The following is a 26,287-nucleotide window of genomic DNA, read 5'->3' as shown; positions in this document are numbered from 1 at the left end:
GATGCAACGGGTAATTATCTGTAGCTAAACAATAATTTTATTTTCATGATATTTTCTGCTATACATGACGTAACACATTGGCACTCTATTCTAGGCAAGAGTATCGCATTTAGGTAATATCAAATTTTCTAGTTGATCATCAAAGACTTCGGTTTAAAAGGAAAACAATCGAGATAACGTCTCACCAGCGAACGTGCATTCTGGGTATTTTTTAGGTTCCTGCAATGAGAAATTCTACATTAAAGAAAAAAATATGAATAATCATATCAACTGGTTTGTAAAGTCACATGCAATCATTCAGCCACCAAGGATCACATCTGAAGTGCCTAACACGAAGAGAATTGTAAATATAGTGAATTAGAGAAGTCTTGAACAATATGAAAGTCAACTGACAGAACAGGAATAGATGCCAATAAGAGATATAATAGAACTACACAGATAGGTTAAGTACATTTAAATCCTGTATATGACCAATGCAAACGAAAAGTTCGTGACGTGACAGCACAGATTTCGGAAAGGCTTGTTCCACTTAAGATTTCAAGACCTCAGAAACATCAAAAAATGAGATAGTTTAAATGAGATTTCTATTTACTGACCTGTGTTGGCGTCGGCTGTTTCTCCATTGCTTTAGTTTTTTGCAGCACATGGACGCTAAACCCTTTTTTGGCATAGAGATGATGCTTGATGTTAGATAGATTTTCCAAGTACGAGAAGTTGCATGTAACACGAGATGAAGAAGAATGCTGCGCGCAGGCGATGTTGCATACCTCGTTCAATGCGCATTTGTGCAAGCAAACAAGCATGCTCGGTGCAACGAATGAAGAAATACCAGGCAAGTTGGTTTTAACATTTTCATAACCAACAACGGCGATTCCATTGCAATTAATTCTTGCAAATGTTGCATAAAATGCATAAACAAGGGTTAAATGCTTCCAGCCAGCCATTAGTGTTTTCTGAACAAGTGGAAAAGCTGATTCTCGATCAAGTCTTTCCCAATTTGAGTGTATGTTGATGAGGTGTTGACAGGGACTTGTTTGTACTCTGCACAGAACTTAAATGCATATGAAAACAGTTGTTGCTCTAAATAGCATCTGATCGCTAGGAAGCTGGCTGCAATTTTCAAAATTACATATTAACAACAAGCTGTTATTGCCGAATAGTATAAAATAAGATAATAATGTGTAAAGTTTTTAGATTAAGAAATACCTTAAACGTACTTTATTGCAAGCATAAACATTGTACATAACTTAATAAAAGAGACAAGAAATTCGCGGCTTGTTTTTATCGTTCAATGTGATCCTTAATGAAACACTGCAGAGATGTACGTGTTTATCAAATGTTAGTGTAAATTTCGCCTAAAAAGCACAGCTTTTACGCAAATAGGAGGTTCCCAGCTATTAAGGAAGTGTATTTTTTATATTTGCCATATTGAAACACAAAAGGTATCAGAAATTTTGATTTCAACGTTCGTCGATCCAAAGATAAATACAATTTGATTGAATGTAAGTTTTTCCCAATTTCCATTAACGATAAAAGTGTTAGGATCAAAGGGCGGATAATTATCGCACAATAAGTAAATTCGGCAATCGTTGTAAATTAGGATCATCAAGTCACTACCTCGAGCCAAAGTCACCTTAAAAACTATGTGAATCTCTCTATCATCTCTCGAGCTCCAAAAGAAAATGAGAATGAGGCGAAGATAACATTAACCCATCATAGCTTCAATACAGTAAAAGGACCATGTTAGGCCTTGTATACCAAATTCTAGGATTGCAAAAAGTAAAATTATCTTGCAACCTAATAAAGCGCTTTCCGCCCGATACTCCACAAAGTATTTAACATCGAATAATGACCAAAAGGAGAGCGGAAAGTCATAAATAGATGCAGATGGAAAGTAACGTGAGAAGAATCTTAGGTGATAAAATCTGTCTTGCATGATAGAAAATGTTTAAAAAACAACTGTCTTTTCTTCTAATTTCCATTGGCGTCTGAGCATGAGGATAAGGTTTTAGAAAGAAGAGTGTGCCCATTTAATGTGGTTTGATTTGTGATTTGTGTGGACAGAAGGAGTTTGCCTTCTCACTCGAATTCTCATTCATTTTCGATCCAGGCCTGTATGTTTGAACTTTCGTTTTCTCATTTTCGTCTCACATTTTCGTAACTTATTTAGATTCTTTACTTCTGTAAATGGTCATCATTTTACAATGCCAGACAAGTTTTTAAAAACAATCATTTGGTGGTACAGAATTTGAAAAAAAACTCTACGCTAGGAAATATACATACCCAGAGGTGAATCAAAATAGGCCAATCAGAAACGCGAGCACATGACTGTTGAGGTTGACCAATCAGTTCCATCTGTCTATGGAAAATGTTACAAATGGATCCTACAGTGAAAACAAACTCATTCTGTACACACAATGGTTCTGTTCCATTAAATAAGTGTATAGATTCTAAAACTGCTAGATAGAACGAAGACCGAGCTCTGGCAATAACCCGAAACATGTTGTCATTGTTGATTTTGGCACAATATGGGCTATCTGGGTTAACTAGTTTTTAAGCAAAAACCTTGCAAAGCAGCACCACTGGTAGTAGCCAAGAAAAGATCTGGACGAGCCACGATGAGTTCCCTTTCAGGAAAGTAAAAAAGAAAAGGAAGAAGTTCAAATTACAATACCGTGTGGTACATGGTTTGAATAAGAAATTCACTGACAACGAGCTTCTTTAAATGTTCCCGACAATATGGTCCATTCATCCGAAAATGTTTAACACTGAAAATTTAAGCTACCCTTTATATGTTGAGCTGAGAGAATATTTGTCACTTGCAAAAGATGTCTTCATTTCCGATTGTTTCCCAAGATGACCCGAGTTACAGTAGACTTTAGGTATTGAAACTAATTTTCAGCATCTTCAATCCGTCAAGAACATAAAACACTTAAGTCATAAATGATTTTATCTAGCGAGAAAGATTAAGTGAAAAAGTTACATAAATAAGCTTGAATAAAGCTCTTTTGCTTCGAAGGTGTAGGGCAATCTTAATTTTTAGGGTCTGTCTTCTTTAAAGCTACGCTTTTAAAAAGCTGAATCCGGTATGTACCTTCTCTGAGGACAGCCTTTTCAGAGCACGTTAAATAATTTAGCATCACCAATAAGGATCACGTGTCACGCATATTGTTTTTCAAATCAACATTTTTGGTCATTACCCAAGAAAAGTTTCTAGAGACAACCAAAAAAGGGGCTGATGAATCCTGCCAACAGTTCTATTTCTCACCCCTTCACGTCCATTAGGTTGAATCTTATTTACATTAAAGAAAAATTCCAAATTGATTCTGTCAAATGTTGTTTCAATATCTCCTTAAGATATAGCCATTCTTACAGCCCTGGCTAAACAGCTTTTAGCCGGACTTCAGTCAGTGCCGACGGTGCACTTTGAACGCGGACTTTTAGCTCACTTTGATGTTCCAAATGTTTCAAAACGTTACCAACGTTACCAGTAACGTAGAAAACGGGTCATTATTAGGGGCCCAAATTTAAAAGGGGCACTTTGACGTATCTGTTTTAAACACAATAAGCCCAAACACGAAAACACACACCTATTAATCATGAGCACTACTGAATGGGCAAAATCTTAGTAAACGAACCTCTTAGTCATGAAGACATACAAATTGAAAAATAGATAGATAAAAAGTCATGGACCCGCCTCCTCCTTTTCCCTCCACATACTACTTGGCATGTTCTCTCGCATTATATTTGTTGGGCTTTGTCTTTGACATGAAATCAGCTTAAAAGCTGTCGATATGCTTTTTGATCAACTAGATTTTGCGTCCTGTGTTTGTAGCGCGCAGACGACTGATTTGATCTCGAAGACAGTCTATGATACACAAAAGTCGCCCGTTTACGCTAGGCTTAACTTAACTCTTTCTGCTCTATACAAAATCCAATCTGAAGTTCAAGACGAGGCTGTGTCATAACCACACTACCGGGTGCTTTATTTACACTATAGATTCACCAGGGAATATAACACTAAATCAGAAAATCTGCATCGATCTTGTTCTGTTCTGGCCCGAGCATATGTTCATATGCACCTGAGACCATGTCCACGCCCTTTTAAGTTCCTCTAAAAAACGAGATCATGCAAATGTCCCCTTGAACACCGAAAATAATAACTAAACCCTTAAGAAAAATTGGCAACATGATTATATACTTCTACGCAGTGGCGAAGCCAAAGGTCGTGCCTGCCATGCCCGGCAAGACCATAAATTTCAAAAAGTAAGATTTTCCAATATTGCCAAAAATAATTTTTAACCTGCATAAAGGAGACAAATCGATTACGTTTATTTTGAAACATTAAAGACTCATTGCTAACAATGAGCCTTTGCGAGGGTGGCAAATTATCCAGGCGACAATCCAAACAAAGGCAGTAAACTTCTACTGATTAACCATAATTGATTTCAGACTGTCTGAAAATGCATTATGGGATGCTTGCGTTGCGCATTGGCTCATTGTTAGCAATGAGTAGCGCAATGTCTTTAATGAAGTCTACTCGAATCTGCAACTCTTGGCCCATTAAAAACTTTTAGAGCGGAGTAGGAATCCATAGGGTTTCAAATTGGTCGTGCCCAAAACCAGGTACCTTGTGATTTGGTCATGCCCAACAATAGAAGCTTCGATTGGACACCCTGTGTTTGGTCGTGCCCAACAATAGAGAAAGACAATGCTAGTCATGCCCTCCGAAATGGGCACGACCTCGTAATCATAATCATAATATTTCTGTTACGTGAAACAGCATTTGATTGGCTGAAGGCTGGTGGAGTATATGACGAGGTCGTGCCCGTTTCTAAAGACAGGGGTTTATAATTCTAAATACATTTTTCCGTATAGAAAAATTAAGAAAGACACTTTCTTCCCTTAACTTTTTTCTCAAGAACCTGTTTTATGTAAATAACTCTTAAAAGATCATGGCTTTTCTTTATCAATTCTGATTCAAATCATCTGGTCTGTGTCTTTTGATGTTGCTTGAGAAAAAATGAATTTGTTGAACATGTCTTGTTTGCTTATGCTGCCCTATCTATTTATAAATTGTAATAATCTGCTTTTTAATGATGAATTCATTGATTAGTGGCAACTTAAATGAATATTTCATCTTCTAAGGCTTTCAAATATTGCCAAGCATTGTGTACAGTGTATTAATAATAATCACTTCAGCCTTAAATCAGGTATCTATCTTAGTGATAAAATCTCTGTGAGAAGTCAATTTAACACTAGAGACTACCCAATGTTATTCAACAAAACTGTCAAAATAGCAGGACACAAAGTTATTTAAAAAGTTCATACTTTCTGGCACTCACTGTTAAGTGCTTTTTACCTGTGGCTAGATAAATAATGCTGCAAGCTCTTTAATATGTGTTCAAATCTTTCTGCCAGTCAGTTAAATTCTTTATACCTGTCTTGAACTTCAAAACCTATTTTCCCTCAAAGCCAATTTTTGCCCATTCTTTGAATGAAATTCCTAATTTACAGAACTACTCTGTGTGCCTTTAAGATCTTTGAAATTTGATTTAATGCGGAGGCGCATTTTAGCTGCGCAGTGGGCAATGGGCACGACCATCAGTTAGAGTTCAGCTTCGCCACTGCTTCTATGAGTCAATATTTGACTCTTAGATATAAATTAAAATATAGATAGATGAAATTTGTGTTGGTCTTGAGTTCTGAACTGATTCAGTACTATCCACTCGATTTCTCGAACTGGATGCAATCATTGGGGTTTGAAGAAAGTCCAATACTTTTACTGCTATCCACAAGACAATTTGGGGTGCCTGACGAATATTTTAACCAGATGTTGGAGCTGACGTTCGTGTTAAGCGTGAAATCTGCATCGATCGTTGTACAATCTATATCTACCTTCACAAATTTGTTGATACGGAGGCATTCAGCTTTCTTCACAAGCATCAGGTAGCCGAGGCGATTTTCGCAAAAGAAATCGTCACAATTATTTTCCAGTATAATTTTTCCACCTGCTTCGTACAGACAATTGGATGTACCAACCTGTCCTATTTTGAACTGATCTATCAAATCAAGAAAATGGAACGTTTTAAAAAGAGTTTCCTAACAATAACAAAAAGAACGTAGAAAAAGGCTAGTGATTAGAAAAAATGATGAAAATGGGAACTCATGGGATGGCATTTTCAATTTAATTTAAGATACAGTTGCAAAGCTAATCAACACAAAAGTGATTGGTTAAAATTACAAAAATAGAATCTCTTGAAAACAATTCAAAAGGAAAAGCAAAGCTAGATTTTTCCATGGTCAATTCTGCAGTCAATGTTTTAGGGGTGCAAATGGAAGTTACGGAAGATTTGGAGACTTCAAGAAACAGAGCGATCTGATATCATTGTGAAACAGAAAAATACCCAATTAAGAAAACGCGTATCTGAAATCATTGCCTTGAAGTTGACAACCCCATCGTGCAGCTTTCCTAATTAGAGAATTTCTTCTTTACATTTTGGTTAAGCAAAAGAGTAAGATAATTTCTTCTTTACAAAGCAAAAGAGTAAGGATCACCCAAAACTGGTTTTTTATTTGACCAACAAATTCTCTAATTTTGGCAAGGCAAACCAAATTTCAGGCTGGTGAATTGTAAGGACTGCATTTGAAAAATACGATAGCAGATTTGCTAAGAACTTATTTGCTTGTGATTTCCTGCCTAAAACACACCTTGATCTAACGGTAGTTAATCGAAAAAATCCATAGTTATTGAAAGAGAAACATAATTTATATTTCCTTACCTGAATCGCAAAGGTTGTTGTTCGTCGTGACTGCAGTAGTGGCAACCGACATTGCAGGAGTCGGGGTATTGGAGGGCTACAAGGCAGAGGCAAGCAGCTGAGTTTTACCGAAAATGATTACATAAACCCAGTTACCACAATATTTTGTTGGACAACAATGGAGACCAATTCGTGGCAAAAAATGCTATAGAATACAAGGCTTAGATTTCTAACTAGAAAATTAAAGCGTAGCTTGGGCAAAGTGCGAAAAAACGCAAGCCTTCAATAACCGTTTTCGTTTTCTTAAGTATTGGAAGGTAACCTATTCATCATAACACCTTCAATCAACTATATCAAGGCCGCCTTTTACAGAATAGAATTTATTATAGTGACTACTTTTTGAATGCTTTTTTGTCTAAAACTTTCTTTAAAACTTTCTATTAAGAATGCATAAAGAAAGGAATACGAGGCTTGAACCGACGCGTAAAAAAAGCAAGAGAACAAATACTGCAAGTAGCATACCTTTTCATTAGTTGCTTTGGAGAGCGCATACAGATGCCATGACATGGAGGAAGAGCTTATGCTGTTGAGCTGAGAAATAACTTCAGCATTATAAAAAATACAATTATACTGCATCCCAGCAATAACATTGTAGTTGATAACACTGCACTTCTCGTGAAGCTGGCATCGGTGCAAACAATTCTGGATTGATGGGGCTTGAAATGCTTTCAACCTTTGTGGCACTGATGTAATTTTGACGTTTCCGTGAAACTCTGGTTGGAGAGCCAATTGCAGGGGAAAAAGAATGCCTCCAAAAAGAAAGCAAAATAATGAAGCAGCCATCGTCAACGCGGCCAAATTTTGATGCCTGCAAACTGATTAGACAAAAACTGCAGGGCGAGTACACTGGCTTATATGCAAATGCCTTCAATAATGTTCTTTGGAAAAACACACGACGAAGTTAATTAAAAGACAGAAGAGACCAAACACAGCTACGAGGCAGAACAGCCCTGATTCAACACCTGCCTTAGCAGATTGCATATCGATTGCTCGGAAATGAGAGTGAGTTGATGTCATTATCACACTTTGCGTAAAACACTTACGAATGTTGACACGGTTTTAGAGGATTTGGAACAGATTGTAGAAGAGCGAACAGAAGAATCTTTGTAAAAACAACTTTTAGGGTTTGTGGCACATTTAACGAATGCTGTTAAGCAAACAACAGCATATACGGTTTCAGAACACAATCTGGAATGCACCTGTTGGAATCAGGCATATGTGTTTTTGAGAACAGTAAAATGGGATTGGAAATAGAAAAACTCAGCTCAGCTCTCAAGACACTGAAAAGAATTCATGATCATTATCAGGAGCGTGCCCAAGAAAGGGTGCTCAAGAGAGGTTGCCCAAGAGGGGGTCTTCCAATCCGGTAGAAGGTGCTCCAATCCCTTTTGCCAAAAATGGATTATCCATCCTTAATGTGCCGAAAAATCTGAAAATTCGCTGCGAAGCATCCAAAAATGGCAAAAAACTCCTCGTTTTTACAATGAAATTTTTTCCCAAGGGGAGTGACAGTCCGCAAACTCCCTGTGGCGACGGCCCTGATCGTTCTGCCAAAAATTTTGGCACCAGTTTGGAACAGTCTGCCAGATGACAGTGCCATCAGAGCGAAAGTACACTATTATAAAAGAAAACTACTACGGCTTGATAATTATTGGGGGCTCAAACCCCCTCCCTTAAGCCCCCTTGTGGCCTTGGATGTGATTTAATCGGCTGACAACTTTACTGCCTTTAATGAAAGAATTGGACAGTATTACATGTAGCTGCGACGTCTACAGGCACATAGAACCTTACGAACGTGAAACAATATATCTTATTCGTTACCCCTGTGTTTGTGTTGAACCCAAATATTCTATTTTTAACTTTAATTAGTTTCTTTTTCTTGTAATTGGAAACTAGATTTTATTTACTTGGATAAAAAGAAATTGACAACAGCGGCAACAACAACAATAAAAAATGTAGCTCTAAGCTTGACAAAACTCCAGTTGGTTAATCTGATCAAAAATCTTTCTTTCGTAAAAATCTGAAGTTTGTAACGTTCATCGTGCATGTGGAAAATTTACGAGTAGTTTCAAGGCATACTATGTTAATAACTTTGAAATTGGTGAAATGCAAACTCCAAAATGTAAAATCTTAATGCGAAATCGAAATGGAAATTCTATTATTTTCTCATATTTAGCTCGATGGGAAGAACGGACAAAGTTAACCAAAATATGCTAAATTTTTCTGACTAAATTTAAAGGAAAACTAATTATATTTAATTGCCAGCACTAAAATATTCATCATGCTACGTTCAAATGCCTTACAAAAATTTCCTGTTCATAAAGCTAATCAAATTTTTATTCATATCCGCAACGACTGCAGCAATTGTTTTGGCTGGTTTCAGTGAGTTTGCGATTAAAAGGAGAGAACTAGCAAATTAATCCATGAAAATGCGCTCAGATTAACGCAATAAAGAGGATTGGACCAAACATGGAGCCTTGTCATACAAACAAAGTCCAAAGTTCCTTGCGCTTTCGCTGTTGTCTAGAAAAATGCAGCTTTTATAGGGTTATAGCGACAGAAATTACAAAGCCACTTTCTAAAAATAAGATTCCCTTTCCAAGATCACGGTTCTTGATATGGTTTTGATTGATAATTGATTTCTCAGCCACGTACGTTGCAGATCAAAAAATTCAAAACTTGATCGAAAATGTTCGCGAAAAAAGACGAGCTCGACTACATTTTACACTATTCTGAATTTATTCTTTTATATCCTTGGTACTAGTGGCTTACTAATTTGCTTAAACTTTAAAAGCCTTTAGACTCTAAGGGGACAAAATCTGGACCATTTTTACAGCATGCACATGCAAAAGTTTTTAAATTCATACTTCAGTAAATACTAGTAAGCTATTCTACTTTCATCAACACAAAGGCAAGCAAACTACTATTTACCAACCAACTCTATCAGAAGCAAGAAGGTTCGTCGCTAAAGAAGAATGTGTCTGTAACATGCTCTTCATAATAAGAACCAGATCATTTTTGCCGAGGCTCGATATTCTTATTTTTGTAATAACTTGATATTCTTATTTCCTATTTCAACTTGATTTGCTACATTGATACGCTAGCTTATGTTCCTAAGACCCCTAAATAAGAGTTTTACACGACATTTTAGTAGCACGGTTGGCTAACTGCCTGATAAAATTCCCCTCTGTTTTGTCAACATGAGATCAAATTCGCAATTAGCGCACATTTTCTTAGTTTCCACCTAATACCATGTATGTTCTTACGTTGTTCTAATTTTTTTTGGAAAATTGAGCTTCGGAGATCCTTTAAATTGTGTCCTTTTAAAAAGAGTGTAGTGGCATGGTTATTTGGTTGATCAGACAGTGATATAAAGGTTCCAGGATTGGTGTTTAAAAGTAGTGTTTCAATTCTGGTGTTAAAAGAAGAGGTAGTTACTGGTACCTGATGAGCAACAATATTTTCTTATTGATTGTGTCTAAAAATGGCACCAGCTATAAGACGCATCGTATCTAAAATTATCTGCTTTTGTAGTAATCAGACGAGCAGATCAATCTAGTTGTGGTTAGCCTTGGGTCAGCGAAAATGTATAGTCAGTGAATATTTATATTAAAGTCATTAGCAAATCATTAACAGCAAATTATAGATATATTTATAAATATAAAAGTCAATCAGCATTTCAAAAAACATGGTAGGATCTATTTAATTAAAATCATACGAGACAGCAAAATTCTTTAGCTTTATAAATAATTTGCAATGATGCGTGATGCGTGTATATGAATGTTTATAAAAATATATGTGAATGGCGACTTGTGTATAGAAAACTGATTAGAAATAAAATCTGGCTAAAATTCCAACTGTTAGTGAGCAAATTGGAATTAGAAGGACAATCAATGTTCGAAAAATTATAAACTTATTCAACTTTTCTGATGAAGGGGTTACATTTATGAGCTCCCATGAGTCTGCTAGTTGAAAAGATTGTGTTACCTCTGCTTGAAGATTGTCAACACCTGAGTTAGAAACTTGATGTTCAGGATCATTTATTGAACCGTAGTCAGGTGAATCAAACGGAATAAGCCGAGTATTATCTTCCATGTTATCGAGGCCTGCAAAAATTATGATAAAGAAACAATAAAATATGCACAATAGACTATAAAATGATATGAAAATATTGCGAATCATGCCTAAGATTTTGACAAGTAGTTGCAGATAAACTGAGAAATCCTTTGATGAAAACATCGGAAAGGTTTTGGTACAGTCAAAAAGTTATAAGGATGGTAATTATGTTTATATTACGTAGGCAGAGTTGAGGAATCAAATATAAAGAAAATATAGAGCATATTATGCGATTTAAAGTAGAGCCAAACGAAACCTCGGGAGTTGCATAGCTTATCAAAGACGTATGTAACAGACAAACTTTATTGCTAGGCCGTGGAATAGCACAATGTCGATAGATTGATAATGGAGAGAGAAATGCAGTTAAGCAGCCAATCAGCTTACGATTAAAGGCAATCAAAATGAGGCTGGTACACAGGCCCATCAAGAGCTATTCCGAGGCCTTGAGCAAAACAAAAGATTTGGCCTATGATGACGTCATCGTAGAAACTTTGTTATAACTTTTTGGGGTGCCTCTCAGCTCGCACCCTGGGGCAATTTTGCCCCTGCTCTCTGCCCCCTCTCGACGGGCCTGGGTATTAAACAGAGTTGCTGACTGCCAGGATTTATTTAAAAAGATCATAACTCACCGTCTTTAGATGTTGCTTCATCACTAGGTTTCATATCAGGTACTTCTGCACGCTTCCTTGCCTGAAAAATATAACGTTAATGCTTAAATGACCTGCTACCTATAGAACACCTTTTGATAAAATTCAATGTGAAAATATACTTCACCATTTCATAAATAAAAATTGTGGCAAACAAATGGTAGAAATATAAGACTTGCCTTTCGAGAGAAGTCATCCCAGTTTGAGCAGACAAGAAGGATCAGCGCCAAAATGACCTGGTAAAATAAGGTAAAGAGTTTGTTTTACAGCAAAGGGGAAGAGATTCACCAGCCAGGAAAGGGGAGCGAGATAAATGGCCGATGTAAACTGAAAATTTAACAAATTTAATAGTTTTTTGGTGATGGCTTTGAAAAAAGGAAACATCTTATATCATATTGGCTAAAAGTATTTTCGTCGGACACTCCTCAGAGCATAGTACGTCAGGATAAGGGTACGAAAGAACACGATGAAAAATTTATACCTAGTTGTGGATCGAAATAGGCCAATCAGAAAAACGCAAGGACAAGACCGGCGTAGTTGTCCAATCAGTGCCGTGTGCCCAAAGAAAAATTACCACTAGAGTCCAAGAGAGAAAACGAACTCCTTCTGTCTGCACAATGGCGGCTTTTGAGATTGTATGTAGACCGATTCCAAAACTGCTAGATTGAAAGACGACCGGGCTCTGCCAATTATCTGAAACATGTTTGTTTCCTTTTTTCAAAGCCATAAACAAATCTAAAAAATCTTGGAAATACAATATTCATTCAAAGCATACCTGCAACGCCATTCCTACAGCCATGCCGCTCCAAAACCCTAAAATAAGTCAAAATTTCAATTTGTTGGGCCTTGACATAAAATTAAGTTGCCTTCATCAAACTAATATCTACATTCCACTAGCATTCAAGTTCTACGTGGAAAGGCCATTTGCTACCCAGAAAGTCTCACACAAGAGCTTCTCTACATCCAAATATCAAATGTGGCTAGAAAATAGCTTTTCAGTCATCCGTCTTGTCGATCAAGGATTCTATAGAATTATAATCAGTTGATTTCTAAGAAGTCTAAAGGCCCTACAACATACGTAAGCTACACCGTGGAAAATCACAAATTCAACAAGCAAGAACTCTGTAGAGTAGAAGCAAGTTATTCTATCCCGGCATTTACTGTGTATATACACTCAGTTTATCTCATAAGGCTGGTGAACGAATGAAAGTACTTCACATTCAAGGATAGATAAAAATGATAACGAACTACAAACCCAAAACGTTTAAATGTACGACCAAAGCAAGTACTGCTCCTAACGGTAACCCGACGACCATAAAGCCAATGAAATTGATGACTGCACCATGCTTTTGAAGGCCTATTCCACGCATGATGCCTGTAACTATCCCCTATATAGAAAACATGTAATGAAAAGAGGAGAATCAAAACAAAGGCAGGAGGGCATGGGAAGGAAATAGGGTAGGTATGTAGAGATGGTGAAATATGTTAAAATTTGATAAAGGGCACTATGATGTGGAAATGAGACATCTTTGGAAAAATTAATGTTCCTGCCTCACATCAAGTGTGTCAAGAAGTGACCTGTGGTAAGTGGGTTAAGAACTGAACTGAGGAAAAACCACAGCTAGTTAAAATGGAAAAGGACGCCCAGGATTTTCTAAATACACTTAAAAAAACGTAAAAAGTTACTCTATAAATACACTGCTTTCTGATTTTTCCACATACCACCCTGTTTTCAATCCTTGCAGCCCCTCACATATGCCAAGACCATATATCCCGTTCTTTTGTTTCTAGACAATTTTCCATCTCTCCCACATTTTGCTAGAGAATTCAGAGTAGGCAATGCAATGAAGGGTAATTGCGCGGGCAAAGGGGTGTCCGAAGAATGTCATGAGTAAGTACGGGGCTGGAAAATTCGGGGTTGAGTGGGCATGCAGTTAAAGATCAGGCCGTTACTTACCTCTTTGAAACAGCCAATCCGATTAGCCAATCGTTTCTATATACGAACATGGGGTGTGCTTAAAACCGCTTATAAATCTTACCTTTTACTAAGTATAACAATAATTCAATGTTTTACCTGAGTGCCATCTAAAATATGATATGCGGCGATGATGGGACAGACACTTGAAATCATCTTTATAACATTCCTAGAATTGAAACTTCTGTGCTTGAAACTAAGTATATGTAATGTTGTGATTTATGCACATATTAATTCACCATTGCATAAATTAGAATAGTTAGCTAATTAGAGAACCATGCAGTAAGAATGCAGGCTTGGATATATGTTCTCTTATGTTCCTACTAAACGTGCGTTTTCTTGTGTACTACCTGCGACACAGGACATAATAGTATACAAAAAACTTGTTTCAAAATAGAGAGGATTTGATTATGATATACAATACTTTAGTATCATGGCAATGGATACGAAAAATCATAGCAGAATCAGGGATGGCTTGAGTTGATGGCATCAGGTTGTGCTAGGGGGTAGCGCCATATGATTGATATGGGGTACAGAACCAACATCAGGACAGAGAGGGGAGATGGTGAAAGCTTTTTTTCTAAACCATATTATCATTCAATATTATACAATAATCATATGATATGATGTTAATATGATATTGTTACTTTATCATATTATATGATAAAATTATAATATGATGTTATTAGTCATCCTATCATATTATTACGTTATCGCATGAAATTATTACATTATGATATCATTATGTTATCGCATGATATGATGACATTTTAATATGATATTGTTCCTTTATCGTATGGTATGGTTATACTATCACAATATAGGATCAAATTTTAATATGATATCATTAGTCATGCTATGATATTATGACGTTATCGCATGATATGATTACACAATGATATGACATGATAAGATTATGTTGATATGTAACACAGTAAAAAATGTGATCCCAACTTACTTGCTCTTTGAAAACACATAGCCAATGTAGTCTCTCAGGCTCATCAAGAGCACGCCATCAAAAACACCCAGTATTACTAAAATATCAAAATTATAAATATGATTTGACAAAAGAAGGAAAATATTCAATAACAACGGCGGATGGACTTGCCCTGAACCCTTGCACAAGAATCGAAAGTTTCTGCAGATCTATTTTCATATCTAACATTCTATGTATATTCTTAATACTATTAAAAACCATTAGATTTTATATTTTGTTTTAGATTTACATAAGATTGCATACAGATTGTAATTAGGTTCAGCTAAAAGGTAATTACTAGCCTTCAATTCTGTTAACCTTCAAAAAGGTGTCGATGGCATTGACAATTTAATGCTACACTCGTTAAATACTTGAATGTTACATATTCGCTCAATGAAATGAAATGCGAAGTGCTCTTGCCCAAGAAACACCTTTCAGAATAGAAACATGGTAAAAGCATGTTAACCATCGTAGTCCGCATAATCGATACATTTCTTGACTAGGCCAATAGGACCCCTCTTTAAGGTGTAGGGCAAATTTAATAAGAAACCCAGTTCAGATGAGAGTATGGTAAGTCCCAGCTTTTGTGCAAAACAAACCAAAAGTCTCGATATTTTAAGCTACTGGTTTCGAGAGGACTTCTTCGCATAACGAACAAGGAAGGATACAAGCAATATAGTGCTGTACAACAAAGAATCAGTTATGGAGTAAATCTTGACAGACAAATAATCAGAATAAAACACAATTGATAGAAACAGCACAACACTACTCACAAAATAAAAAAACAGCTACTTTTGAACAGTCAATAGCTTTCTGCGGTTCACCAGACCCAAGGTAGCTTCCAACTTTTACGGACGCAGCAATGTTAAAACTGAGTGATACCTGTGGACAAAACTGCCATTAGAGAGGGGCACATATTCAACTCAGTTAAGAAGAATTAGAAATCGTAATACGTTTTGAGTACTTGTTACTACCTTACTTCCGAAGGTAGGTTTAGGACACTGAGAAGCTATATTTATCGAGCAGTGTCTTGGTCCTTCTCTCGGTGTGAAAAATTTTGTATTTAATACTACCTTACTTCCGAAGGTAGGTTTAGGACACTGAGAAGCTATATTTATCGAGCAGTGTCTTGGTCCTTCTCTCGGTGTGAAAAATTTTGTATTTAATACTACCTTACTTCCGAAGGTAGGTTTAGGACACTGAGAAGCTATATTTATCGAGCAGTGTCTTGGTCCTTCTCTCGGTGTGAAAAATTTTGTATTTAATACTACCTTACTCCCGAAGGTATTTTAAGACACTCACTGAGAAGCCATGCTTTTCGAGCAGTGTCTTTGTATTTCTTCTTGGTGTGACCATAACTCGTGATAATTCGTTTTTAAAACAGGTGACAATTGGAAAGTTTTTTAGAGGTGAGATTAATGGGATGAACATATAAATAATATACTGGACACTAACCATGAACAAGGTGGAAACGAGATTGAAAATCACACTCTGTGTTCCTACCTCGACCTTACCAACTAATCCTGCAAGACATAAATTCAAACCATTTTTTACAGCCGTCTTTGTTACACAGAGGTGGAAAGAGACACTTTTCCAGGCTCTATGAGTTCACATGACCCTGTGACACCTAGAAATGTTATGAAAACAAGGTAAAAGTTTAGAAGTCAAATCAGGGGAAGAAAAGAAACGTGCAAATAAAAAACGTGAAAGAATAGGATTTTCGACATACTGTTTTCATTTTTCAGATTGCTGATTAATTTTGTTTTATGAAAGGAAAGAAGAAACCTTCCAATCAATGAACAATGTCAATAAACAAATAATTTCTATCAACTTAAAACTAATTTGTTTACGTGAAGTTACTTTAGATTTGATGAATGCGATCTTACGAAAGAAATAAAAAACAAATCAGGATAAAAACTCTTACCCATTAAAAACACTCCGGTCTCCGCTGATCCCCAGTCAAATAAAATCATAAGTGCTCCTGGAAGAGCTAGTTTAACAAACTGGCCCCATTGCAGGAGACATTCTCCTGACCAGCCTGGAATTAAAAGCGCAACAATATTAGAAATCGAAGTTCTTTCAGCTTGTTAACTTCTCATCCACTGATTTTCAAAGGCATACATTAAAACTTTGTGTGACAGTCATTTCGTCATATAGGGCTTTTGAGTTTGTGCGACAGTCATTTCACAAACTCGAACCTCTTCATTGATTATCCTGAACTAACATGACAAATATTATTAAGATGTTCCTGAAGGATGAACAAAAAGGGAATCGACAGATATTAGTGTTGCTTAATCCATCTGTCTATAAATATTAGCCAATCAGTAAGGGTGTGAGTTGTATCATGCTCACTAATTGGCCAATGGTTGATTGACAGATGGCGGAATGGTATTGTCACAACTGTCATTTGGTATCTGTCGATTGCCATTAAGTTCCCCAGTCAATCTCAGAAGATCAAAGATGCATTCGTTTTAGCAAGATAACATATCCGAATTGCAAAAGCTGTGTTAATTTTTTATAATCATTTAAGGATACCCTAAGAGAAAAAGTTTTCGTTTTAAAAGGTTTCGATCAGGAAATGGTTTTCCGGTACGTCAATCATCATGGCCCAATTTTCGTGTTCTCGCGAATTTTCTTGCACTTGCTATTTTCAGTATTAAACCTTGATATATTTTCCATTTTTTTCGAACCAAAGAGTCATTCTAAAACTTTTATATAACTTGCTATAGCTATTTGAAATTTGGTTAACTGAAATACTTTGCTGCATTGTCGCCATTTTTGTCTCAGACTGTGCAATACTTTTGATCACTAATTGTATATGTAATTGCCCTGCTTTTCCATTTTTGCTGCAAAAAGTTCCCTTCAAATTCAAAAACAAAAACTATCGCAGCAATACTGAAATCTATTCAGGCAAAAAACGGTTTTAATAGTTTGCTGTTAAAAGTACCCTCTTCTTTTGTGCCAGTTACCATTGTCTTTACTTGCATTTTTTGTTCTTAAAATTATTAACCTTTTTAGACCATTTTTAATTGTAATTGCTATTCGTTATATTTAATTTGTAATATTTATGTGCTAATTCTTATCTTTATGTTTAACGATATGATCACAGGGTTGCTATGTACTTCCATGTTCCTAAAATATTGTCTGTAGCTTGTTGGTTGTAAACATCAGGTGAATAAAAACATCTTTCAGTTTTCTTAAATGTCATGCATTAAGGACTATGGTGTTAAAAAACGATAAAAGTTTAATTTTGCTACTTACTAGTATCACGTGCTCATTTAATGACGTCAAAAATTTGTTTCAATTCGGAAAAAACATTTCTGTTATAGTGAAACCCAACCTTCGACCTTCGAGCTTCGACCTTTGACTTATGAGACCTTACAAATAAAAATCTAAGGAAGGAAAAGCCGCAGAAAATCTCTCTTCAAATGCTTACGCAAACCCAAGCATTGCAAAATAAAACTTACTTTTAAACAAGCAAAATATATCATAAACTTTATTACCTGGCCAGGCTTGCAGAAGTCTCTTCTTCCGTATGTAACAAAAAATTAATAGGCATAAAACCAGGTATGTAAGGTCAATAACGATGGCACTGCCTCTGAAAAGTGAATAATATATCTTTTTAGGGCCGCGACTCTGATTACTTTGGTTAAAACGAAAACTTACAATGCGTGCCAGAATCCCTTTGAACACCCAAGCAGTGTCAGCCAATTCACCATCAATGTTCAATTCAAACCCCCCGCCCCCCCCCCAAAGCTGAACTTCCCCCTTTAAAGAATTTTGGAAATGAGCCTCGTCCATTCTTGTCTTAAAAAAGCACGTTCAGGTTCGAATGCTGATTTTTAGTGAAAATGAATCACAATAATGCTGTTGGTGTTCTAAGGCTTACAGCAGGCATTAGGTGAGAAAAATAAATGGAAAAGTCAATGACTATTTGAATGGCAACAAAGAAAACATACATTTAACCATAGAGAACATCCATATATACGTAAAACAGACACTGCATTTCTCTTGTTTGGTTTCCATGTTTGTATAAATTTCATAGCTCATATTTAAAATCATGCAATGATATATTCTATTGTAAATCGAAATATTCTGATAGTTGTTGAAAATGATCTGTCAAGCTCTTTAATCTCAGAGGTTAATTGAAAGAGACTGTGTACCGGTCTGTCATTTAGTTCTCGAAGACGTATAGGCAGGATGTACACGCTTTGCGTTTTGCGGGTTGCCAGTTTGGATTTTCTAGCCTGATTTTTCTAATCCAAATTCCACAAAAACTTGTTTGGCTTTGAAAATAAGATTTGGATGTTTCCGAAAAATTGGCTTTTTTGGATTTTTCTGAAAAACTCTCCAAATTGGCTGAATATTTGAGTTTTTAAACAGCTATTTCATTTATCGTTTCTTTGATTTAAACTCCTCTGATCTAAGGGAGCACTTTTTGGTCGATTACTTCCTTTGGGAATAGCTGGTTTCCTTTTTAGGGAAAAAAAGAGGAGTGAAGTGTCTTAACATTTAACTGCAAACAGAAGTCTCGTTTTCATTACTTAAAAATCTATTGCTCTCTAGCCTCGTTTTCTTATTTGACTTATTTGTGATTTTTGACTGGCAAGATTTGGCTTCGGCAGCCGAAGTTCGGCTACTTTTAAAACCTGGCAACCCTGTTTGCGACTCCCAGTTATACGCTCAATGCGCTCATATAAGACAACTGCATATTCAGAATTTGTTCGAACATATTCAAAGATTAATGAAACTCTGTGCCTGGTAAATAATGAGGCAATAAAGAAGTTTGAAATATAATTTATAAATTATAACAAACGATACTTCACCCATAACATCCATTTCTATTTAAGTTGTAAAAAAGAAGATAGAAACGGCCTAATTCTAGAAATACTCTCACATACACATGGAATACTCCGTAAAATCCGAAATAACTTCAAAATCCAAGTCGTCCTTTAAATAGCTACAAATGACAAAAGTAGAAAAAAACGTCAACACATACACGAGTCCCATTTCCAAATAAGAAACAAACAAGTAATTTGCAACAACAGAAAACCCCAGGCCAATAAAACCAATTACAACAAGAGGAGACGATATTTCCTACGAAGAAAGACACAAAATCATTGCAAAAATTCCTGGAAAAAAAACAGCTTATTTCAACCACCCTCTTTTTCCCCTGAAAGCAATGTTAGCTTGCTACAAAATGGCGTACAGAGAATTTTTCATGTTGGATGTGGCTGGTATGGTATTTGCCTAAACTAACAACATTTTGCAAAGAAGAGAAAGCAGAAATAGTGGGAACAAGAGCATTGTACTCTTAATACGAAATATTTCCAAACAACATAACATAACAAGCCCGGTTAGAACCTTTCCCAGGCAGTTTTCCATTTCAATTTCCCAACGTCCCTTAGAAGCTAGGATTTTCCCAAAGTCTTGGTGATCAAGAGTAATTTATTAAATTCTTTAAAAGAACAGCAGCAAGACAAACGCAGAGTGATAGCAGCATACAAGAATGTTATAAAAATGCATATCACCAAAATTATAAATGGCTGTGAGAAGCAACTTGGGCTGTCGGTCTCTTTGGACTGTGACGTCTAAATCCATGTTTACGTCCCATTCACTTTGAGTCGATGAATTTGGGGATATCTTTAAGAAATATTAATGTTGCCTCCTAACCTTGGAATTAACAGTCAATAAACTGTACCTTAATTGACCAAAATGAATGTTATAATAATCTATACAGGCATATAAACTATGAAATAATTTGGATGTAAAACAGAAAAAGTGAAACACACCTGACAGAGAAGATATGTCCTCATTGTTAAAAAAATACCTTGCAGCTAAAAAATTTATATATTCAGTAAGAATTCTTCACTAAGCTTGCCTATATGCTTACATACTACTTTTGTAATGATATATATTACAAACACCTCCACTAGCCCCTAAAATTGATTAGCGTTGTAGATAGGAGGTATGTCATTCCCAAAAAGCTAACAACAGTCTTTCACTGCGAATAGTTTTCAAAGCTGGTCTGGCAGTTTATAAGGGAGTATCTAGACATAATCACCCTTGGATAGATAAACACAACGAAAGCAAAAAATCTCATATGACCATGGGTATAGGAAGCAAAGGTGCATGGAAGGATGCACCCCCCCCCCTCCCCCTCCCCACATTAATGATTTAAAATCTATAGCATTTCAGGCTCCATTTGGGCAGTTCTATCTCAATATAGCAATAATATTTATGCAAAGTTCTATCTTGATATATCAATAATATTTATGCATAATCCATACTAACACCTCCTCAATGTTTAGCATCTGATACGCCCTAATAAAACATCCCAATTGGTGAAAAGCAATAAGATTTGCCTGATTAGAGGGGCTGCAGCTATCCCTGCTTCTATGCCCCTAATTTCTTTGCCCCTAAAGTTCTAGCATTTGCTACGCCCATGCAATTAAGAATGTTGAAGTATGAAATATATAGCAATTGCTAATAGGTGAAAAACCCAAACCTAAACCTTACCAGCAAAGAAGGAATTCTTGTGTTTATGAAGAGACCTGCGATTCTAGAAAAAACATAAAATTTCAATTAGCTCCACCAAGGTAAGGTAGACAAAAACACTTCATGCTTAAACAGCTGCGAAGGTTCTTAAAGGTTGTATTACTCTCTCAAAGCAAAGTACCAGATTTTTTAAGACAATTGTGTATTTATGGATTCTTGGATTGGATTATGGATTCTTGGAGGTTTTTTTTCTTGGGGACAAAAGGAATTTTGCCAAAGGTGTAAGAGAATCTTGTGGAGTGATATGCTCCTCAGAGGTTCTAAGAGAGTTATTTGGAATTCTGATCTCTAAGGCGCAGTTGACACAAATTGGTATCTGATTTTGACTAATATCTGAAATGAAACACTGGAAACTGACGCTTGGAAGAAAAGCATGTGTATTGTCATTTCTAAAAGACTGAACACTCCAGGAACAGGCTAAACACCCCAAGGACACCCCAAGAACACCCCAGCACAGGGCCTCCGACGCAAGTTTTGAAGTGGGGGAACAAATTTGTTTTTAGCCACACCCTTTCTGCACCACGCCCCGGGGACCTTGCTTTTACAAACTGCAGGGTCCTTAGTTTAACTCATGCTACTTTTCAAAAGTTTGGTTTTTAAATATATTTATTTGCTTTTCTTAAAAATTAAGATATTAATTGATTCATCGTGTGAGAACTTTAGCTTTTGTGGAACAAACGAAACAATACAGCAGGCAACAAATGTTAATCAAACAACAAGCATTATATTTTATAAAAATCTGATGTCTGAGAAGGACCAAATGAATGGTATCGCGAAAGTACCAAATGAATGCAATGACACAAACTGATTCCCACTGTCAACTAAATCAAGCTCATCTGTTGCGTCTTTGTGGCAATTCAATATCGCTAGTGCATTGAATCTTGTTTGTGTCATCGTTGCACGTAGTCACGTCTTTAGCCTTCGGGCCAAAGAAAAAGATCTCTCTGGTGTTGCACTTGTTGCTGGGTTGACAAGTAGCAATCTGCAAATGACTATAATGTTTGGTATAAGCAACTTTTCTTCTTTCAAACATTTGATTTTTCCGTGAATATCATCAAAACATATCGGGGAATCATTTTTAAAAAGTTGTTGAAAGATTCCAAATTCCACTTTTAGGAAATATCATCACCTTAAGTCGCACGTAGATGTTGCAATTCCTCTTCATATGGCCTTTTTGCAATCACATTAAGAAGCATTGTTTCCAGGGCTGCAAATGTTTGGTAACTTGGTTGGCTGAAACGATCTTTTATTGCAGCAACAACTACATCAATGGCTTCAAAAAATATTTTCCGGTAATAGTCCCTCACTGTTTGTGGATTATTTGATGGAGCTCCAGTACCGTAACCTTCCATATACTGCAAGAGAGAGTAATTTGGTTTTTTCCTCTTTCTTGGTAACTCAGGTTCTTGGATCATCGGATGTTTCTCTGCCTTTTTCTTAACTGTAGCAAAGAAAAGGTCGAAGTTTTCATCATTACTTATTTAGGGCAAGCCCCCTAGCTCCGTTCCAGCCACTGCCCTGTGGGCTGGTGCGTGGTTTCGAGTTACAAAAGCTGGGGGCAAAAATCATGCTTTCAAACTGCGCGAAAAAAGAATAAGAAGAGGCAAGCATAATTTTTACATTAAAGAGGGACGAGATTATTTGCCATCTGTAGCGTTTGCCATCTCGTTTATAGTATCAAAACATTTTGAAGAAAAGATTTGATGACAAAGAATTTGATGGGCTGAATTCAGTTAAAACGTTTCCTAAGACTTTTGAAAGCCTCATCCAGCATTTGCCCCGGACAAAATACTTGGCAAGATTTCATATTGAAATTTGAGAAATAAATGACTAAGATCACAGAGATCTGAGACTTGTTCTCAGAGGAATTCTATCAAGCGAGACAATTGCACGGGTTCTCGCAGCAAATCCTAATTCTGCCGATGTAGAGAGAGGCTGATTCCCACCTACAACAACAGAGAAACAGGTGGGAAAGCAGCATAGCTCCAGAAACACAAATATATGAATATTGCAATAAATATGCTTGATCTCACAAGTTTCGAGTTCCGTGAACAGCTGCAAAGATATGGCTCGAAAAAAACCAAAAACACTAAAGTCTGGGAAGCAAGACTGATTTAAAGGGCTTTTTGAAGGTTAAAGGAAAGAAAAAATAAATTTGACGGAGATCCGAACAAACAATGTAAAAGGGTTTCCTTTAGATAACATTTTGCTCACAAGTTAAGACATCACTATGTGTTGCTAATTTTCTTATTAACTTAACCCAATCCATAAATTGCAAAGAACCAGCTTTACATGCTTCATTCATTCAAGATTTTGTCCAATTAGGACATGCTATTTGCACTATGGTGGCAGTTTCTATATTTGCCACGCCCCTTGAAAATTTATAAGAAAACGTGAATCTGTAAAAAATTCTTATTTTAGGCCCTGCCACGTGCATTAAATACGGCCCGTGTAAAGATTTTATTGTGCGCCTTAGAAGTCAAAAGGATACTGATGTTGATTCTTTCAAAGAAATCCCATGGCTTTCTGGCCATAAAAAAATAGTCATAAAATATCACGAAGCATTTTAATGCGTTTTTCAAAGATGGTGCTTTAGTCTAATAATGCTATCAACTCGAGCCACCCCCCCCCCCCACCACTTTCTGCTGCCCCGGCACCTTCAATGACAATCTCAAGGAGGGTAATTTCTCACCGAGACCCTATATTCTGATAATTTTTCTTTATGAACATCCTCATAGAAAAGCCAAATCCTTCTTGCTACAGCTCTTTACTGAGCTCATATTACGTACCAGACATCTTCTTCGTACATAGCTATTGGGCCCCTATGTTTACTAGTGGAATAGCTCTGTTTAAACAAGTCTAAAAAACACTCATTGTCATTTCAAATCAACAGGTAATTGCTTGAATGCACAAAGTAAGTCAAACTCGAATTCGCTCCCGTTCACACTTTTGGTAGGCAAAACATCAGTTGGTTGTAACAACACCAACAACATTATACTTATCAGGACCTTTCCCACCCCAAAATAAATTTTTTGAATGATATACTGATTTTGATATGTTTTAAAGGGTGTTCACCCGCTTGATAGCTTGTTCTTAGGGTGTTCTTGGGCTGCTCAGCCTGTTCTTGGAATGTTCAGATTTTTAGAAACAATGCATGTAGATAAGAGTTGTATGAAAGCACTTGCATTGATACAAATAGTTGCTAACATCAATAATTACATGTTAGCTCATTTAGGAATAAGATTTTAAACTCACCTTGCAACATCTTTTTCTTGTCCTAATTTCAACAATATCTTCTCTGAATTGATCCAAAGCGGCAATATAATGAGGGCCCATGTCAATTGCAGTATTACTGCACGCTGTGAAATAACTCCATACCTAAAAAGATTGCCAGCACCAAAAGATTGTGCACTAAGGGTTTGTGTTGCAGTGTCTAGGCCAACTAACTGGGCGTATCCAACCAAGTTGCAATATGACATACCTAAACCAGCAGCAGCAAGCTGTGTTTCACCTAGGTGGCCAACAAATATCAAAGTGACAATGGGTACTAGCATCTCAGAAAGGATACTGAAAAAAATGGGCCAAGAAAGTTTCAAAATAGACTTTGCATCTTCCTTGAAGTTTTTTGGGAACAGTCTTTTCAAGCAATTTGAGCCTTGGCAGCATGGCATGGTTTTTCTTGCTTTTGCCTACAAGATTAAATTGATTTTTTTAAGGAGACACTGCACTAAATCTGTGGTACAAAGAATAAGGGAAATTAAGGGAAATTACCTTTTTGCACTAAAAAATTTTCTGGTTGTCTGTAAAGATTTATAAGGTTCCCCGACCAAATAAAAAGAAATTTCCTCCATGAAAATAAACCACAATTACAATTAGCTGGATCTGATTGTTTGTTGTTTGTATATATCTGTATAGAAAGCTTTGGCTGCTTTGTTTTTATTAGGGGGACTCTCTATCTCTCTCGCTTAGTTTATCTATTTAGAGATTTCCTCCTTAGTCAATTGATCTCAATACAATCTTCAAATGTTCTCATTTTCATTCTATTTTGATTTATAACTTTATGTTTAGCTTCTAATCAATGTTTCTATAAGCAATCAGCTGTGACGTAACCATGGATAAATTCATTTAAGACTGTTTGATAAATAAATGAAACTGAACTGAAAACAAAACTGAATTTAGTTTGTTGTCCCTTTAGATCCCCAATATCTGCAACCTGCCACCTGCCTACAGACTGACATAGCTGCCAAGTTTGTGCTACTAAATGCGTGAGATCTGTTGTCCTAAATGTAATCCCTCATTGTGAACTCTAATTTGCATTAACCCAAGCATTCAATAATTGCTTATTGTTTTTCATTAATATGTTATGTTTATAATCACTTGCAGTGGCGGTGCCAGCAGTTAAAGAGTGGGAGGGTAATGGGTGTGGCCAGTGAGACCACGCCCCTTTTGCCTGGTCACAGTGCTTGTTAACTTTCCTTAGGAAATTTGATCTACCCCTACCCAGCGCTTTGTAATCTGTTTTTAAAAGAAATATGTAGACCATGTTTTCAGAAAAATGGGGGGAGGGTAATTACCCTACCCCCACCCCTTGGCGCCGTCACCGTGATTCCAACTTCGTTTAACCCATTTTGTCTGTCTCTTGCTCCAAACCCTCTCTCTGTTGAACCCAATTCACAATGTTATTTATTAGGTTCCTTTATTGTTCAAAGCACGAGGCCTCAGATGCACAGAGCATGCTTGAGTGCAACGAAGCAGATGGCAGATCTTGACTAGGTCTTACTTTGTAGCATTTGCCTGTTAGTAAATTTGAGCTGTCCAGCCTTCATTCATGCTGATATATGCGGCAATGTATTTAAAATACTAAAATTAAAAATCAACATACCTCAAGAAAAATCTTGCACTCCCCAAAAGTTGAATGGAGCAGCGACTGGAGTACAGGAGAGGTTATGTAAATGTTGTTGTCGTTGTTGATAGGTGGTAGAAGAGCTAGCTGAAGAAACTTTATAAAAAACAATTTTTTGGGGTTGGTGTCACGTTTAACGAATGCTGTTAAGCAAACAAACACAAATACGGTTTCAGAAAACAATCTGGAATGCACCTGTTTGAATCAGGCAAATTTCCTGTTAAGAACAGTAAAATTGCATTGGAAAAAAGAAACTCTATTGTAAGTTTTCAGCGACCAGTGGCTCACCTC

General features: G+C 36.5%; 1 protein-coding gene across 3 annotated transcripts; it reads right to left on the bottom strand.

Moving 5' to 3' along the window:
* Positions 1-948: 948 nt before the first annotated feature.
* On the bottom strand, positions 949-26,116 carry LOC135691873 (multidrug and toxin extrusion protein 1). 3 transcript variants are annotated; one of them, XM_089112285.1, is made up of 18 exons: positions 25,976-26,116; positions 24,349-24,782; positions 21,055-21,097; positions 20,328-20,372; positions 19,535-19,632; positions 18,039-18,133; positions 16,460-16,573; positions 15,991-16,058; positions 15,309-15,417; positions 14,518-14,593; positions 13,659-13,728; positions 12,840-12,972; positions 12,360-12,397; positions 11,764-11,820; positions 11,567-11,627; positions 7,284-10,927; positions 6,783-6,858; positions 949-6,062 (listed from the first exon to the last, which is right to left on the bottom strand). In XM_089112285.1, the coding sequence occupies exons 2-16, from the start codon at positions 24,762-24,764 to the stop codon at positions 10,650-10,652; spliced, it is 1,701 nt and encodes a 566-aa protein (XP_088968411.1). In that variant the 5' UTR covers positions 24,765-24,782; positions 25,976-26,116; the 3' UTR covers positions 949-6,062; positions 6,783-6,858; positions 7,284-10,649. The 3 variants fall into 3 exon arrangements, with proteins under 3 accessions (XP_088968411.1, XP_088968412.1, XP_088968413.1); XM_089112286.1 differs by lacking the exons at positions 24,349-24,782; positions 25,976-26,116 and adding an exon at positions 22,223-22,530; XM_089112287.1 differs by lacking the exons at positions 24,349-24,782; positions 25,976-26,116 and adding an exon at positions 21,851-22,208.
* Between the last annotated feature and the right edge of the window lie 171 nt (positions 26,117-26,287).

Source organism: Rhopilema esculentum, chromosome 13 (assembly GCF_057945365.1).
Source record: "Rhopilema esculentum isolate cy_ngs chromosome 13, ASM5794536v1, whole genome shotgun sequence".
Classification (NCBI taxonomy): Eukaryota; Metazoa; Cnidaria; class Scyphozoa; order Rhizostomeae; family Rhizostomatidae; genus Rhopilema; species Rhopilema esculentum.
This window is presented reverse-complemented; position numbering and strand designations above follow the sequence as displayed.